We start from the raw sequence: 17207 nt of genomic DNA on the forward strand, positions 1-17207 counted from the left end.
CAATGTTAGTCATACTCAGAGTAGACCCAGTGAAATTAATTGACATGACTAATTTAGGTTCATTGATGCCCACGGGTCTAGCTTGTATGAAACTTGTTGAATACAACCCAGTGTGCAACCTTCAGCCAGTACAAGCTATGTCCCCTGTTCAAAGCTAGTACTGAGCTGAATCCAGTGACAGTCATTCACTGTGTTGGTGGGTCTCCTTTGCCGGCTTGCACAAGCAGATGGCTGAGTCCAGTGTCACACAGTTCCAGTGGAAACAAGTACATTGGTGGGATGGCTCATCCGGCGATGGAGCCAACATGGCCTCAGTTGCAGACTCAAACATCAGCTGTCATATCAAGTATGCAGGGAGGGTGAGCTGAAAAGGTAATTAGGAGCTGTAATTCATGGTAGGGCATTGTAATCCGATTGTCAGGTGGCCTTTCTGCTCCTGCCCTGATTCAGGCCATGTCCAGTCCTTATTTGGACAGAGAATAGGGCAGCCGCTGCTGATCTAGAACAGGTGATGTGCTTGGAATATGCATGAGATGGATCAATGGCTTTCAAGGGGCTTACATCAGCCTGGTACCCACAAGCTGATTTAGGCTATCACTTCCATCTGTCCCGGCCAACAGGTAGTCCAAAATAGCTGGAGGGGACCAGGTTAAGGAAGGCTGGCTTGTATATTCAGGGGGCTCTTTTTGCACAACTTTGCCAGGACTGGATGGGATGTTAAGAGAAGCACAACCCACCATGCCATCAGAGATTGCATCCTAGTTTTGAGATCTCCCCCTTTCTGTAGTGCTCAGTGAAACCCACTCTGTTTCCTGCTGTCGCCATATCAGGCCCTTGGTGAGCGATACTATAGAAAGGGGAAAACACCCACCACATGGTGATATTAGGACATGCAATAAAGCAGTACAATGCATTGTGGAAGAGGAAGGAAAGACATGACCTGGGGTTGGTGGGGTTGGCAGTAACCCATGGCTCGTGTACAAAACTGGCCCTACTGTTAGGCAGAGCAAAGTGATCTGCCTCAGGCAATGGTTGCCGGGGGGTGGCAGTAGCAACAGCAGCAACATGCACCTCTGGGTTCCTCCTCCCATTCCTTCCCAGTCATCTCCCTCTGTTAGAGGACAGAGATGAAGCATCATGAGGATGTAGTGCCTGCAGCCTCCATTCTAGCCTGCTGACCTCAGGAGCTACAGTGGATGCCCTGGCCCATGACTTGTGTTGGTGTAACTGCCTGAAGTACATGGAGTAAAATCGCAAGAACATGATGGGCTTTTTTTTCAGCTGGAACTCAATTCCGGCATCTCTCAGGTGGGCACCATTGCCATTATAAGAGAACAAGGGAGGTGTTCCTGGTGAGTGCCAGCACCTCTTTTTCTAGAAAAATAGCACTGATGAGAGCCCTGCTGCTGGATCAGGCCAAAGGCCCATCTAGTCCAGCACCCTGTTCTCACAGTGGCCAACTAGATACCTCTGGGAAGCCCACAAGTAAGGTCCTAAGTGCAAGAGCAGTGGCCCCACTCATGGTTCCCAGCAAGTGGTACTCAGAGGCATTCTGCCTCCAACAGTGGAGGAAGAACATACATGTCCAGTTGAGCAGCCATTGATAGCCACCTCCTCCTTCAATTTGTCTAACTGTGAATTGTGTGGAGGACTTTCTTTTGTCTCTCCTGAATCTTCCAACATTCAACTCCCTAGGATGTCTCTGAGTTCTGGCACCACCACCCAACCTGCACAAGTTGAACTGTGCGCAACTGTGTGCCACCTTCAGACCTTCCCCATCAATGTGGGAAGGTAAGGGTGGATGGCACAGCAAAGAGGGCATTGTGGGGGGCAGTCTCCTTGCCTGCCCCCCATCCTCATTCCACACTGTATGTCTATATGCATTCAATGAATGCATGAGCAGAGCTCAAATTCCTCGGGCCTTTGTAAACCAAGTGCATGGCTTTCAACTGGGTGAAGGTATCCGCAGAATACCTTCAGTCAATGTACGTCCACCAGAGGCCACGGCAGCAGTGCCCCACCAACCTCAGCCTGGCCTCAGCCGGCCTCCAGATGCCACCCCTCTTACAACCAGTCAGGCGGTGGCTCTATTTGTCGTGGGCTCTGACTCCACCTACTGCTAGTCTCCTTGCCTTCCACCCTACCAGTCCCAGTGGGCACCAATCGCCATTGCGTACCTATCAGAGATGGGGAACACCTGTGGTCCTCCAGATGTTGTTGGACTCCCAACTTTCATCAGCCCCAACCAGCAGGACCAAGAGTGATGGCCAGTCATGGTGGCTGGGAATGACGGGAGCTGTGATTCAACAACACTTGGAGGATAACACTTGGCATCCAGTGGTCTAGGAGGGAGTTCCTGGCATAAGAGGCAGCAAGAGACACTGTCCCAGCTCAAGGGCACATTCCTGCCTACTTGGGGAGGGGAGGGATCAGGGCCAGAAGGGGGCACAGTCTGGGGAGAGTCCCATGGGTGAGATAGAGACCCTAGAGAGCTGCATTCAGTCCATGGGCCAGGGGTTCTCCACTCCTGTCTTAGAACAGAGTGATGAGTCTGTAGGGAAAATAGTTCATTGTCAAGGTCATTTCCAAGAGGTGCATCTAGTGGGGTAAGATATATGAAGCAATATTATTTGTGGGTGGGGGAATGCCCTACTGCTCCCAACATTCAGTGCATGCAGACCCACCTTTCTACCTCCCACCCCCCCCTTATCCTTTTCATGCCCATTCTGGCCATGTGGAAGCACCCTGAGACACTCCGCCATTAAACCTTCTGACCCACACCAGACATCCCACAAATGTCTGCCTTGCTGCAAGCAAGTAGCCAATCTATCTGTGAGCCTTTCTGAAGACCACAAAGTGATGCCTTATAAAGAAATGCAACACTGACCTCTGCTGGCAGATAGGTGGAGCTGCTAGCAGAGTCACTGCCTTCTCTGCCCTAGAGCCTTTCAACCTGTCTGGTTGCTCTGCTGCCCCTTCCTTCCTGTCTCCAGTCTCAATTGCATCCAGTCCTGGGAATGGGACAGTGTTGTGAGGCTGGCATTAGCCTCAGCAAGCAGCTTTCAAGTTTTCTACCTTGAGGGAAGAGCTTCCACATCTTTCTGTTTGCCAAGGCTGAACAAAGGCCAGTGAACCCATGCACATTGCAACAGGTCAAAACTCTTCAACATAAGGGCCCCAAACATCGTTGGGCTTCAGCTCCCATCACCCCTAGCCAGTTTAGACTAAGTTCAGACAGAATGGGAGTTGTAGCCCAACAGGTTTTGAGAACCCAAGGTTGAAGAGCACAAGTCCGGCTCCTATGTGTATATCTGAGTGGGCGCCTGTTCCCTCAGTCTTTATTTTCCCACAATGCATGGGAAGTTCTAGTTCTAGCACACTAAGTTAACAAAATGGCCACTACAGAGTTTTTTGTAGTGATGGCCTTTTTTTCATTTTTTTTACCCACAAGGCAGAACGTCAGGTGCAAGTGGCCACCAAAGGGTCCAGAGCAGGAGACTGCTGTCTAGCAGTGGTCCTCTATATAGGACCACTTCTTTGGCAATCACTCGTAGCCGAGTAAGATTGTCTTCCATAAATACAGTTTTAACAATGGGTCCATAAGTGACTGTGGAGGCCAATTCTGGATCCACGCATCCTTCCGCAGTGGGGACATTGGTTTGCAGGCGGGAGTTGATCATGGTGTGGATTTGCCAAGCATCCCTCCCTCTTAGCACGTTTCTCCCTTGCGTCCTGAGATCGAGTTTCTTCAAAACCCATGACACCTTTGGTAAAGGCTGTTCTCCAACTGGAGCACTCGCAGGCCAGTGTTTCCCAGTTGTCAGTGTTTATACTACATTTTTTAAGATTTGCCTTGAGACAGTCTTTAAACCTCTTAAAAATGGAAAGGGTAATGCTATAGGCACCACTAGTGGGATGGCCCTAGAATTTACCTGACCATGCCACATGGTGGCGTCAGGCTTCGTGATGATGGTTGGAACTCTTTCAGGAAAGCCTGTCCACTGTTCTCTTATTGAGGAACCTCTGAGAAACCACCCTGCCATCTTTCAGGTTCTCAAAACGCACTTTGAAAACCATTTGGCCTAGAGTCAAAAGGATGCAGTGAGGGTTGGAGGCTGCTATGGAGGCACAGTGGTATTTTGGAAGGCCTCTGACCAGATTCATAAGAGCCCTGTGCTATGCCACTAAGAAGTTCCACTTTTTGTTTTTATATTAAAAATATCAAGGACATTAAAAGCACGACCGCACCATTTCTATTTTTTTCCCCTGTGCCTTTTAGAGCAATTGTTTTACAACAATTCATCAATACAGGCCAAGGTCACCAGAACGTCACTTATCCGTGACTCTCTTTTCATAGAAATCAGTCCAATGTCAGCAAAAGTGAGCTTCAGCAATGACAAATTGTTTTTGAAAAAAACCAGCTAACTGTAAGAAGAAGAAGGGTGTTTGATTGTGTACAGCTGCCTTTAGTGGGAATTTGATTCCAGACTTCATGCCTGGATTTGTCCCTCTTGTTGACAAAGTTGTTGAACCATTGAGGCATGTCCTGAATCTCTGGGGCACAATTCACAAAAAGAGACGTTCCCTCATTGCCATCTCAAAGTGTGTTCATTCAGCCCAGGAGGAAATTTCAACAGAGATTTCTCTCCTGTGCTGTCTGCCCCACCAACACAGTGGAGAGTAAACTAACTCCATTTGCTTTTGAGCATTCCCACCTTCCACACTGAAGCACTTTTAGAGGTAAAGTACTGCAGTGGGCATTAGTGGCAACTCCCTTTCACCAGAGAGTGCCTGGACAGTGAACAGGTGAGCCTCTTCAGTAGCAGAGTTTCCCATATCAGCCTATCCTTGGCTGTGGCACAGTATGAAGCATCCTTGTGAAAGTGAAAGAAGAAGTTCATTGCATCTCAGCACTAAGCTACAGGGGATTTTTTAAAATAAATAAAGCTGCAAAGGTAGCACATTCATCAATGCCCAAGATGGAGACCCAAATCATCTGTGTATCCACATATAGTGTAACAGGAGCAGGACTGCAAATAAGTTAAGATCTTTCCTCTTTAGGGTTGCCAGACTCAATAGAGGACAGGACTTCTGTGCCTTTAATTGCCCTGCTCTCTTTTGAGTCTGGAAACCTTAAAGAGAAACCAGCAGACCCTTTGTTTAATTTCCAAGCAAAGGGTCTGCTGGTTTCTCTTTAAGGTTTCCAGAATCAAAAGAGAGCAGGGCAATTAAAGGCACAGAAGTCCTGTCCTCTATTGAGTCTGGCAACCCTATTCCTCTTCTTTATACCTTTATATCTCCAAAAAGTCAAGACTAGGGGTATGCTACCCAATTTGGATGAATGCAAAGCAAAATGTGGGGAAGGGGGCTTGCTTGCATATAAAATGTCTACAAAGAAGGTGCAAGAATTTCAATAAGATGTATGAAATTTCTCAGGGGGAGGGGAGTTCCACACACCTCTAAGTCACCACCAAATGTCACCCCGAAACTGAATTCGAGGTAGATTTGGAGGGTCCTGCTCAGGCAAAAGCATCTTTAAGAATTCAGAGAGAAACGTTTTAGGAAATCAGCAGAATTTCTCGGGGGGGGGGGACCAAAAATCACACGCATCTGTAGCCAAGACACTGAAGGGCTGGACATACCTTTTGATATCTCGTCATCACCAAGCCGCATAGCTGCCAAGTTATCCCTTTTTTAAAGGGATTTTCCCTTATGCTGAATAGGCTTCCTCGCGAGAAAAGGGAAAACTTGGCAGCTATGCCAAGCCTCCCATCTTTCAGGGCAGCCTCCCAGTGGTGAGGGCTGGGAGAAGTGGTATGGGTTGAGTCCTTGGTTTTCTGGGTTTGAGCATATGCTGCCAGTGAGTTAAAATGTCAGAAGGCATTGCTGATGGAGACCCAGGACTTTTGGGTTCCTCTGTGCCCTCCTCCTGGGGATCCCCAAAGTTCTCATCCTTTAGCATCCTTGTGCTCTCTTCCTGCTCGCGGTCACGTGGTCCACACACAACCCTCCCTTCCCAGCGCACCCACAATGTAGCATGTTCCATGGAGTTGTAGGGGAAGAGTTTGCCCAAACTTCTTCCATCTATGGAGGCAGTTGGGTGCCGTATCCAAGTAAAGCGGGGAGCAGGGATTGTTGGCAATCCAGCACCTGGGGGAAGATGAAGCTAAGTGCTACTTTTTGAGGCTTCGAAACCAAGGAGCCCCACCACCACCCCCGCACTGTGAAAACCTTTTGGAGGGGCTTTTTTTTAATCTCACCCTCCACTGCTGACTTAGGAGAGGCTCCACCTCGTCCGGAAAGACGTGCCACGGACCCTGCTCTTTGCCACACTTTCGCAAGCAAGGACAAGCCCAAATCAAGGGCAAGGGACTGTGTGCCACCCGGCATCCTGGGAGCATGATCCCTGATTGTCTGCCGTTACTGGACTGTATGGAACTTCCTGACTGATAGATGCTGGGAAATCCCACGGGTAAGCAATGTGCTGTCTGGAGCTCCCCAAACCAACCATATTCAGGGCACAAGGTGGAAGTGATATTTCATAATTTCAGCAGCTGCCGTCCATCCCTCACCTGCAAGGTTTTAACGTCACTTCCATACTGAAGGGTTCTGAGTGACCAACAAGCACAACAGCTAAGGCTGGTTGGGATATATAACTGTATAGTATAAAATTTTAACTTTTAACCACATAACTGTAGCACTAGTAGCAAGAAACCCACAGGGCATATAATCCTTAAAAAATCTACCATCTAGTATCAACCATCATACAAAAAACAAACAAACCATGCTTCTTTCTTTCTGCATAAAATTGCAGTGTTTGCTTATCAGAAGGAAGTTGCTGCTGCTGCTGTTTTTAAAAGAGTTTTGATAACTGTTACCAGGCTCATCCCAAACCCTTTGCATTTTTGTTTTATTTTGCATTGTGGGTTGGTTGGTTGGTTGGTTGGTTGGTTGGTTGTTTTTTAAAAAAGAAATAGTCCATTTTTTTGATAAAGTAGCCTCTAAAATGACATTTCTGGAAAAGGCTTTCCTAACAGTTATTTTTTTAGGCTGTAACCACTTCCCTGGGAGTAAGTCCCATTAAGCTCAAGAGGGCATCCTTCTGATTAGACGTGTACAGGACTGCACGGACCACCCTATTTTGTAAATCAAATCCTGGAGAAGGATAAACATTGGAATTATCTGTCTGACAGAACATAGACTTTCCACCCAATAGTCGAAGAGGGCAAGATTGCTATGGGGTGTGGGTGTGGGTGGGTGTTAAGGAAAATGTAAGTTGAACTGTTAATGTGCATAAGAACCAGTCATTGTGCACATTCACTAGGCTTTATGGAGAATGTGTGCATAACCATTCTATGAAGAGTGAATTGTGCACATTAACCTGTTAGCTCTACATAATCTCCAACAGGCCTTGGGAAATATGCATATCTCAGCTGAATTTTGTACTATTTAGTTTCCTCCATGGGTGTCTAATGTGCTGCTCTTCCTGGCAACCTCCTTTTCTCGTTGGCCTCCTTTTTGTGCATAAATCAGTCTTTGCCAACTTGGTGCCCTCCAGATGTTTTAGACCACAACTCCCATCATCAGCCGTGCCAGCTGTGGCTGATAAGAGTTGGTGGTCTGACACATTGGGAGGGTTCCAGGTTGGCAAAAGCTGGCGTAGAGGGCTGCTTGATAGAGTACACGCAGTTGCAGCATGCATGGGGGGGGTCCTAGATCCAACATGTTAATTTTATTAGCCATGACTGTATCAGCTATGAAAGTTCTCATTAAGGTTTGTTGTTGTTTTTCCCTTGGTTTTTTTTTCTTTTAAGGTTTCTATCTATATATCCCAAACAACCTTAGTTATTATGGGCACAACCCACAAAGAATGTCTCTTCCATGAGTCCCTCTGTAATGAATGGGGACTGCGCCATCATTTCAGTGCAGGAGGACATCCCAGTGGGATGCGCACCCAATCTTTTCAACCCCCTGGGCCAAGTCTTGTCCAGTCGGTGGGAAGAATTCCACCACAACCTCATGTCTTAGTAACTTGTTGAAAAATAGGTGGATCTCAGGAGCTTCTCCCAGGAATCTGGGATCTGCCCGTAGCTTAGAGACACGAAGGGATCGCGACCCTCCCCCACCTCCGACACCTGGTGCCCGGCCTGTCTTCTCAATGCCATGCCAGGGAACCGAGAGATGGTCTTCTCTCGATCTCAGCCTCTGTCCACATCTTAGTTCTTAGCAATGTGCCTAGAAGCAGAAGGCTTTCCACTCGTTAAGACAAAACAAAATACTGTACAGTGACTGTGACATGTGGTTCCATTTTTATTGTAATGAAATTTAACCGTAACGGAAACAATACTGATGATGGTTATGATATTATTATTATTATTATTATTATTAAGAAGAATTAATAAGAAGAATTAAAATAATTACTGTTCGATTACTCCAGGCCCAGAGCATTGCTTGGGAGGCATGCTGAGGGGCCTGGTCAACCTTTGACATCGTGGCTCTCTGGTTTTGTTATATGAATTTTATAGGGACGTAATAAGCTGCCTTATACTGAATCAGACCATGGGTCCATCTAGCTCAGCGTTTGTCTTTGTTGACTGGCTTTGATTTCAGGCTGGGTTCCCTCCCAGCTCCACCTGGAGATGCCGGGGGTTGAAGCTGGGGACTCCTGCCTTCAAAACAGGTGTTTAACCACTGAACAGTGGCCTTTCTCCTAGGTGGTGAAAGGGAAGTATGTCTGCCACTGGCTTGAGGAAAGATGGTTGGCACTGTAGACGTTATGGAGAACTGTTCAAAAGGCCAAAATAAACAAACAAAATCAGGCACTGGAGAAGTCCCGTGTTCTTCTATGGGATCAGGGTGGCTCACATGTCCAGCTTTACAGAGGACGGTCCTCCATTGGAAGGGCTGCCAGTTGTCTGTTTGAAAACCGTCCTCTGTTTCATTGGTCTTCAGCTGGTGGGACATGGCCTGATCTCAGGTGGGTCACAGCAGCAGCAGCAGCAGCAGCAGCAGCAGCATCGAGCAAATAGACGGTACAGAATTAGGAAACAGGTCCCCAAATGAAGACTACTGCTTTAATGGAAGGGGTGTCCAGTCCAGGAATGATTTAATGATACAAGAACCATAAGGAGGGAGAGCAAGAGAGGCCTCAGAGTTGGCCAACCACCACCATCAGCATTTGGACAACAGACTGAGCAGGCAGGCACAGAGGACACCTGGTCACAGTCTTCCCTACAATGGAGAGATGAACTGTATTTCTATTTAAATTACAGTAATCATTTCTAAGTTTGCATCTGTACATATAAATTAGCACATGCAAATTTTATGCAAATCTGTATCCTCTTTTTCTTTCTTTCTTTCTTTCTTTCTTTTTTGGTAATGGATAAATGGCCACCCTAAGGTGTACACACCCACCCACCGACTGTCCCCATTGGTGTGGGAAAGTGTTTATTCACTGGTACGACGTGTCCCTGGCTATATCTTGCCCCTGTTTTCATTGATGCTTTTTTAAAGGGGGGGGGGAGAAAATGTGCTCATGGTCAGTTTACTGCCACCTCCTGCTTCAGAAGCCAGCACACATCTGTCTGTTGCCAAAAAAAGTGGATATCTACAGCCAGAGTTGCCAGCTTTTCAACTATTCCCTGTAGCTGTGCCTTTAATAGTAGCAGGAGCTCCAGCAATTGCATTTTTTCGCAGTTATGATTACGTTATATACTGGTTAATGTCAAAATAGGCTTCTTGGTGGTTTACAAGTACACAAATCAATTCAAACTCTAAAATATGAAAACCAGTCAAAACCTTGGAATAGAAACATGCATAGACAGTGTTGCATAGTGGTTACAGCATCGGATTAGGACTTGGCTGACCAGGCTTCAAAAATCCCCATTCAGTGATTGAAGCACACTGGGTGACTTTTCAGCTCATCACTGTCTCTCAGCCTAACCTACCTCGCAGGGTTGTTCTCAAGGATAAAATGGGGAGGGGGAGAATGATGTACACCACCTTGAGTCCTTGGGGGGGGGGAATGGCGGGATAGAAATGGAATGATAAATAAATAAATAAAACAGGCGATAAAGCAATCTCATTAAAACGACACAGTAATTAAGAGAGGAGGCTCAGTCAGGAGGTCACGGGAATGTCCGGGTAAAACCTGTGGCAGTGATCTGGTCTGAGATTAAAGGCACAGCAACAAGGGTGTGTTTAAAAAGCTGACAACTCTACATACAGCAAGCCAAGACAATGTCTCGGTCCTTTCTACATTTTCAATCTGTGAAGCACCGACAAGTTTTAGTCTGGCCTTCCTTCAGAGAGTGGGCCAAGCCAAGGCAGATGCTTGGTGGGTGACGCACCACTGAAAGCCAGCAAAGCAAGCTGGAGTTCATTTCCAAAAGTCAAAGCAGGTAAGCAGGTTGTGGGGAGGGAAGCAAGAAGCCTACACTGGGGAGGCTGAAGAAACAGGAGAAGCTGACTCAGGCAGAGATGATGCGATGTACAGGAGGAGGTGCTTCATTGAGCAATGTCTGTGAACAGTAAAAGGACGCTTATGTAAAGGGAGAGGGGGGAACTGGAGGGTGGCCTTGTGTCCTGCAGGACAGCCCTCCACTTCAGGGGTGCAGGACCTCCATTATTAGGCCAAGTCATGGAGGATAAGACTACCAAGGGCTACTAGTCACAGGGAGTATGTTCTGCCTCCACTCCGCCTCTGAAGGCCAGTTGCTGGAAATACAGGAAGGGAGAGGGTACCTGTCCTCAGGTCCTGCTTGCATGCTTCCCTTGGGGGCATCGGGTTGAGAACAGGATGCTGGACTAGATGGGCAATCGGTATAGAGTCCAGCAGGCTTTTCTTATGTTCCTATGTCAGCATCTGGAACACCCTGAACCATAAGAGTTGGCACATTGTCATCGTCCCCCTGTTTGCCAACTTCTAACCTAAAACAGGGGTTGGGACATTGGTTCCAGCCACCAGATTCTTATCCCCCTCATTCCTCATGGGTCAAATCTGACAGGTGCCTGGGGCCACCCACCTGTCAATCATCTGACATCAGAACAACACGTGATCCATTTCTGCCTGCATAGTTTCAACGGTGGAGGCAAAGGCACAGGGCTTCCAAAGTCCCACAAACAGCACGTTGAAAGCCCCAACAATCGCTGAGGGTTGGTGCATGTGGAGGTCAGTGTGCAGGGATTTGCAAGTACCACTGATCAGCTGATCATCACTTCCTGCAACAACAACAAAAACAACAACCTCAGCTGCATCTTTATTTATCCCATGCCTCTATGACAAGATTGGGGAACCTGTGGCCCTCCAGATGTTGTTGCTGGACTACAACTCCCACCATCCCTAACCATTGACCATTATTGCTGAGGCTGATGAGAATTGGCAACCGACCACATTTGAAGGTTTAGAGGTTCCCCAGCCCTGACATATGGTATCAGATGGGCATCAGGCATGTTGGTGGGGCTTGGGCAAAACAGCCTTGCAGGCCAAATGGGGAAATCTGATAAGGCCTGTTTAGGCCTGCAGGCTGAAGGTTGCATACCACTGAACTAAAATGATGAAGCCATCCAGGAAAATAACCTATTAACTGGCGCTTTACAGCTATGGACAGGTAATTCACTGTCTATTCCCAATTCCAGCCATTTCTGTGTGATCCTTTTAAAATTGTGCTTTGCCGCTGCACCAGTTGTGGATCACTTGATTTGACCATGCTTGGAAAAACCTGGTTGTATAAGCTCTGCCAATCCACCCCCCTTTCAACCTCATGAATTCCATGTGGATGATAGACAGGGAAACTGTTCTTACTGGAACAGTGTGGTTGGTATTTGCAAGCCACAATCTGGTCAAAAAGAGGTCTGTAGGCAACATCAAATTCAAAATCAAGTCCAAATGATGGAGAGGGAGCTTGAGTTCCATCTGAAGGACCTTCACTCCAGCTATGAAGAAGTTAGAGATGATGACCGAATATTGGGTGGAGATCTGTTTTCCGGTGGCGGTGGCGGCAGCGCTGAGGGGAGTGGGAGGCAGCGTGCGACCTTCCGCACCATCATCCACAAATCAGTCCGGAAGCGTTTGATAGAGAAGCAATAGATGAGGGGGTCAATGCAGCTGTTGAGGCTCAACAGAGCCACACTCAGCATGTGCAGGTTGTCCAAGAAAGACGGAGGGCTGCAGAAGGAACTGGCCATGCGGTCGGCCACCCAGGGAACCAGAGAAAGATGGTAGGGTGCCACACAGACCACAAATACCAGCAGCATGCCCAGGACCATGGCACGTGCCCGCCGGCGGTGCCCACCTTGGCAGGTGCCGGCTGAGGCCGAGAGAGATCTCATGATGGACATGTAGGCCCCTAACACAACCAGGAAGGAGGCCGCAAACAGAACCACCATGGCGCAGGCATAACTCCTCCTCCCTGAGTGTTGTTCAAAGCATTTCATGCTAATCGCTTCCACCTGGTAGGTCTGCTGGGTCAGCAAAGAGGGGACTGCGCAGGCAAAGCACAGCAGCCATGCCACAGCACAGCCCACTAGCGCCCCCAGGGGCCTGTTCAAAGCCATCTCCAGCTTGGCAATGGTACAGTAGCGGTTCAGGCTGATGAGCGTCATGAAGGCCATAGCACTGTAGGTAGCCAAGTAGTAAGTGGCTCCAGCCAAGCGGCAGAAGGCCTCCGGCAGCTCCCAATGCCCCTCAGCCAGATAGTAAGGGATCCAGAATGGCAGAGTGAGGTTGAAGAAGATGTCCGCCAGTGTCAGGTTGATGAGGTAGATGCGGATAGCCTTCCTAACCCGTCCACTCTGTAAGAAGACCAGCAAGGCCGCCACGTTGCCTGGGAGTCCCACACACAACACAAGGCAGTAGACGGCCGGCACCAGGATGAACTGCACGGGGTCATTGAGCCGGCATTGGCCAACCACTAGCCCAGAGGTGATGGAGTTGTTCATACCAATGCTACCAGAAGAAGAGAAAGGAGAGCGTTTCAACATCAGACCAAAACAAAGCAAAATCAATGAGGAAAGAAGGGGGCAGATAGGGAGATGGAGAAAGTGGCACACCAGTTTGTGGGTGTTTATGGCTGGGGGGGCACTTTGCAGATGGATAGTGTGGGTTCAGGCTAAACCAGATCAACTGACAGGACAACCTGAATGGATGAGTGATGGACAGGACAATTTTTTAGAGAAAGGAGTGGTGAGTTAGTACATGGAAGACCAAGGCAATGGATGGATGGGCACAGACAGAAAAGGGATGAGCAAGATAGGCAGGACTGAAGAATCCAACACACACACACACACACACACACACACACACACTGCAATAATCCTCAGAAAGTTTTAAGCACAGGAAAAGCCCACTTGCATTCCAGGAAGTCTGACTCTGATGCTTGGAAGTTTCTTCTGGAGGAAAGGGTAGCACAGCTGCAAGGAGATGCCTCCAAGAGCTGCCACCCTTTGGTGGAGACATGGCTCCTGGCTCCAGCCAGCAGCTGCCGGGGCTTAGCGCCGGAAAGTCCCGTGCCTCTCCAGCTCCCGACACAGTTCACCTGTTCTTATCTGAGTCTCACTGCCAAGCCAGAGCACAGCTGAAGCTGCCGGGAGGAGCTAAAACATTTAGCTTGGTGAAATCTCCTTTCCCTCCCCTCTCTTCCTTCCTCCCTCTCTCTCTCTCTCTCCCCCCTCCGCAACTTTGGCAGGGAAAAGGAAAATGCAATCCAAAGCATGGATCGGCTAATCAAAGCAAAAAGTAGCTCAAGATTTATTTTCCTTGGGTGGGGAACTAGTGGGGAACTAGGTGCAAGGTGGGAATTGAAATTTTGGATATCAAATTCAAATGCATATATTATTCTTACAACAAAAATCCAACTGAAAATTACCCCATCGAGGTTGAAGAAAGAAAGGTAGTTGTGGGTTGTGCTGAATTATTATTTCTCTCTCTCTCTCTCTCTCTCTCTCTCTCACACACACACACACACACACACACACACCAATAACATCATCAACTGTTTCTTGTCCGGTGGAGTGGAGAGAAAGTTGATTTGGCTTTTCAATAAGGAGGTAAAAAAAAACAGCAAATACACCTGACACACAAAGACATTTAAACAAAAAAAATACCTAGTTCTTCACTAGCAAAATGTTTTATACTAAACTGGTCCTGCACACAAACATGAATTAGCCAGCATTTTACCAGATAGCTTTGGGGTGAGTGTTTCTTGCTGCCATACAGTTCTGCAAGTTCTGCAGTTCTACAGTTCTGCAAGGGAAACCACAACAGAATGAAATAATGGTATCTTCTGCCATTTTGCCCAGTTGCTCACACCTGAGCACACTCACCTGTGCACTCACATTGGAGAAAATCACAGGCATCATTTTTCCAAGATCCCTCTAACATTCCATATCAAGCCTTCCTGAGTGTACATAACACTTAAACAATAAAATAAAAGCTAAGTAAGAAGTAGTCTGAATTGGTCCCAGTTATAGTTGGTGGATCTTAGAGGTTGCCATCCTTTCTCACTGTCCTTGCTCCTGTGTTTAGCAACAGTTTGACATTTAGATCTTGAGCAGGTGGAGGGGTTCCCCCCCCATGGAGTTACCATGAGATACCACCTGCAACATTTATATGGGTCAAGCTGCAGAGGAGCTAGGGCAAAAAAAAAAATGTTGGGGAATTCAGTGAATCTATTGCACAGAAATGAGCTCCAGGGCAGAGTCAATATCTTTCCAGAGCAGAGATTGGTGCTCCTAAATCAGCTTAGGTTCCATTCTTACCGAGCAAATGCAGCCAAAATCCTGGTGAGGGTGGCACAGTGTGTCTCGATGCAAATCTGTCTTTCTGTCTCTGCTTCCAGCAAGCCAAACTACCCATGCACAAGAAGCCCACTTAAAGCCCAGCTTTCTGCAACATGCTAGCAAACGACTGTCATCATTTTTTGTGGTTATTTATCACAACTGAGTCATTTCGGTACCAGCTGGGCAAAAAGCTGCAGGGATAGAGCAGGCAGGTGGGAAACAGTTGTCGATTTATTCGTAAAAGTTTTGAAAATCCAGCTTTGGCAGCGCAAAAGTAGTTGGGAGGGGTTTTTTGTTTTGTTTTCTTCTGTTGGCTCAACATGTAAAAATGCAGGGTCAGGGGAGCTGGGCTTCAAAGTGAAAAGGGTGTGGGGTCTCATGGGGGGATTCCCATTACAAAGGGTTAATTGATGAGATGGTTGAGATCTTTGAAATGGGACTGAGCATGGGTCTTGAGGAGGGCAGCTTTTCAGGGGGATGAAAGCACAATTGAGTTCAAATGGGAGCTACGTTTTTGTCTGCCAGAAAGTTATAAACCTCTGCATATGTGCACATGTGGCTTCCTCTTGCCATGGCTGCAGAGGTGTCCTCAGGGCAGGGGACAAAGCATGACAGCTAATGCTACCTTGGTCCTCTGTGATTTTGTCAAATCCCCTTTTCATAGAATCATAGATTTGTAGACTTGGAAGGGACCCTGGAGATCATCTAGTCCAAACCCCAGCAATGCAGGAATATGCAGCTATCCCATACAGGGATCGAACCTGCAACCTTGGTGTTATCAGCACCATGCTCTAACCAACTGAGCTATCCAAGTTGTTGGCCATCATTTTATCATGTGGGAGCAAATTGCATACTCCGACTCTCTGGCATGGCCCCTGTTCTATGGGTGGGGCTGATTAGAGTTGTAATCCGAAACATCCGGAGGCCACCAGGTTGGGGAAGGCCAGCACAAATGTACCCACAGCAATGGGGTGGAGATAGCATTGATGGTTTTGTTCAAATCATTTAAATTAAAATAGGGTGCTAGGTTGCTCTGGACCTGTGGCAAACATTGGGCTCTCAAATTTCAGCAGCACCCTGTGCAACGCCAACATTCAGCACCCTAAGAGTTTATGGCATTGCCCAGTCATCATTCCCCCCCCATAAGCTACATATCTTTCCACACTTCAGCTAGTGTACCCTTTATGTCAATGTTCACTCCCTTTTTGCAGAGCAAAGAGTGGCAGTTCTAATTTTAAAACCAAGCATGGAAGTGCTTAAGTATCCAAGGCTGGTGATGGCTGCTTTAGCATCTGAAATGGCACCTGAGGCTATAAACCTCCCTCCAACTCAATAACTAGACCCACAATCAGGCAAATCCTTGCAGCTCCAATAGCCCATTTCACCCCAGTTGGCCCAGCTGACACTTCCAAAAATCTTTCACTGCTTTCTCCTTGGAAGTGGTGGCTGGTGCAGAAGGCAGGGAAGCCAACAGTAGGTGGCACCAGAGCCAATGACAGGCAGAGCCAACTACCGTGTTTCTCCTTTTTTAAGACGTAGGCATAATATAAGACATAGCAGGATTTCTAAGCAATTGTGCGATATAAGCCATAACCCGAAAATAAGACATAGTGATAGACCCTTCCCCCCTCCCGCCAGCAAACTCCCCCCCCTAAAAATCTCTCCCCATTTTGCTGTCGCTCCAAAGACACGTATTTCTTTTAAAAGCTTGTAAAAATGCACCGAAGAGCCATAGCTGCTGGTTGCTGCAGACTCGTGATTTCCCCTCCCGTTCGATTTTTTTTTTTTTTAGCTAGGCTGTGTGAGTGAAGAGGAGAAAAGTGGCATTTGCGATGGGGAGGAGATGAAACAGGAGGAAGAAAAGAGGGGCGATTGAAGACGCTGCCTTCCCCTTTAGGGAGAGACTCTGTGTGCGCGTCTCTCTCTCTCTCTCTCTCCCCTGCGTGTCTCTCTCTCTCTCTCTCTCTCTCTCTCTCTCTCTCTCACACACACACACACACACACACACACACACACAGCCCACCTCTCGCTTCCCCCCACCTTCCCCCCTTTTAAAAACCTTTTAAAAAGTGAGGATTCTTTTTCTTTCTATTGCTTGTCTGTAGAGCTGCCCCTTTAAGGATTTTTACTGGTACCGGGATCGCTGCCGGTGGCTTCTCGCTGTTTAGGAGCTGCTAAAAGTTAACATTTTGTGGGTAAGAGAAGCAGTTAGGACCAGCAGATTATCTCACCCCGCTTTCCTGCTGGCTCAATTGCTACAATTGCTACCATTTACCATTTTAATTGCTGCTCAACTGCCTTGTTTTCTACAGTATCTCTTATCAGCCGGTAGCCTCTTTGCTATCAGTGCTACAAAGTGCTACATTGTTGGAACTTTCGCTCTTAAGTCTTGGGCTGGCTGGTAGAGATCCTTATTTGCTATACGTACT

The 17207-nt window shown here is 47.6% G+C and overlaps 1 protein-coding gene across 1 annotated transcript; it reads right to left on the minus strand.

Annotated features, from left to right (window-relative positions):
* Positions 1 to 9380: 9380 nt before the first annotated feature.
* LOC148685355 (platelet-activating factor receptor-like) lies at positions 9381 to 14486 on the minus strand. The gene is made up of 2 exons (XM_088672278.1): positions 14177 to 14486; positions 9381 to 12946 (listed from the first exon to the last, which is right to left on the minus strand). The coding sequence occupies exons 1-2, from the start codon at positions 14356 to 14358 to the stop codon at positions 11935 to 11937; spliced, it is 1194 nt and encodes a 397-aa protein (XP_088528404.1). The 5' UTR covers positions 14359 to 14486; the 3' UTR covers positions 9381 to 11934.
* Between the last annotated feature and the right edge of the window lie 2721 nt (positions 14487 to 17207).

The sequence above is a fragment of the Zootoca vivipara genome, chromosome 6 (genome assembly GCF_965207765.1).
Source record: "Zootoca vivipara chromosome 6, rZooViv2.hap1.1, whole genome shotgun sequence".
Classification (NCBI taxonomy): Eukaryota; Metazoa; Chordata; class Lepidosauria; order Squamata; family Lacertidae; genus Zootoca; species Zootoca vivipara.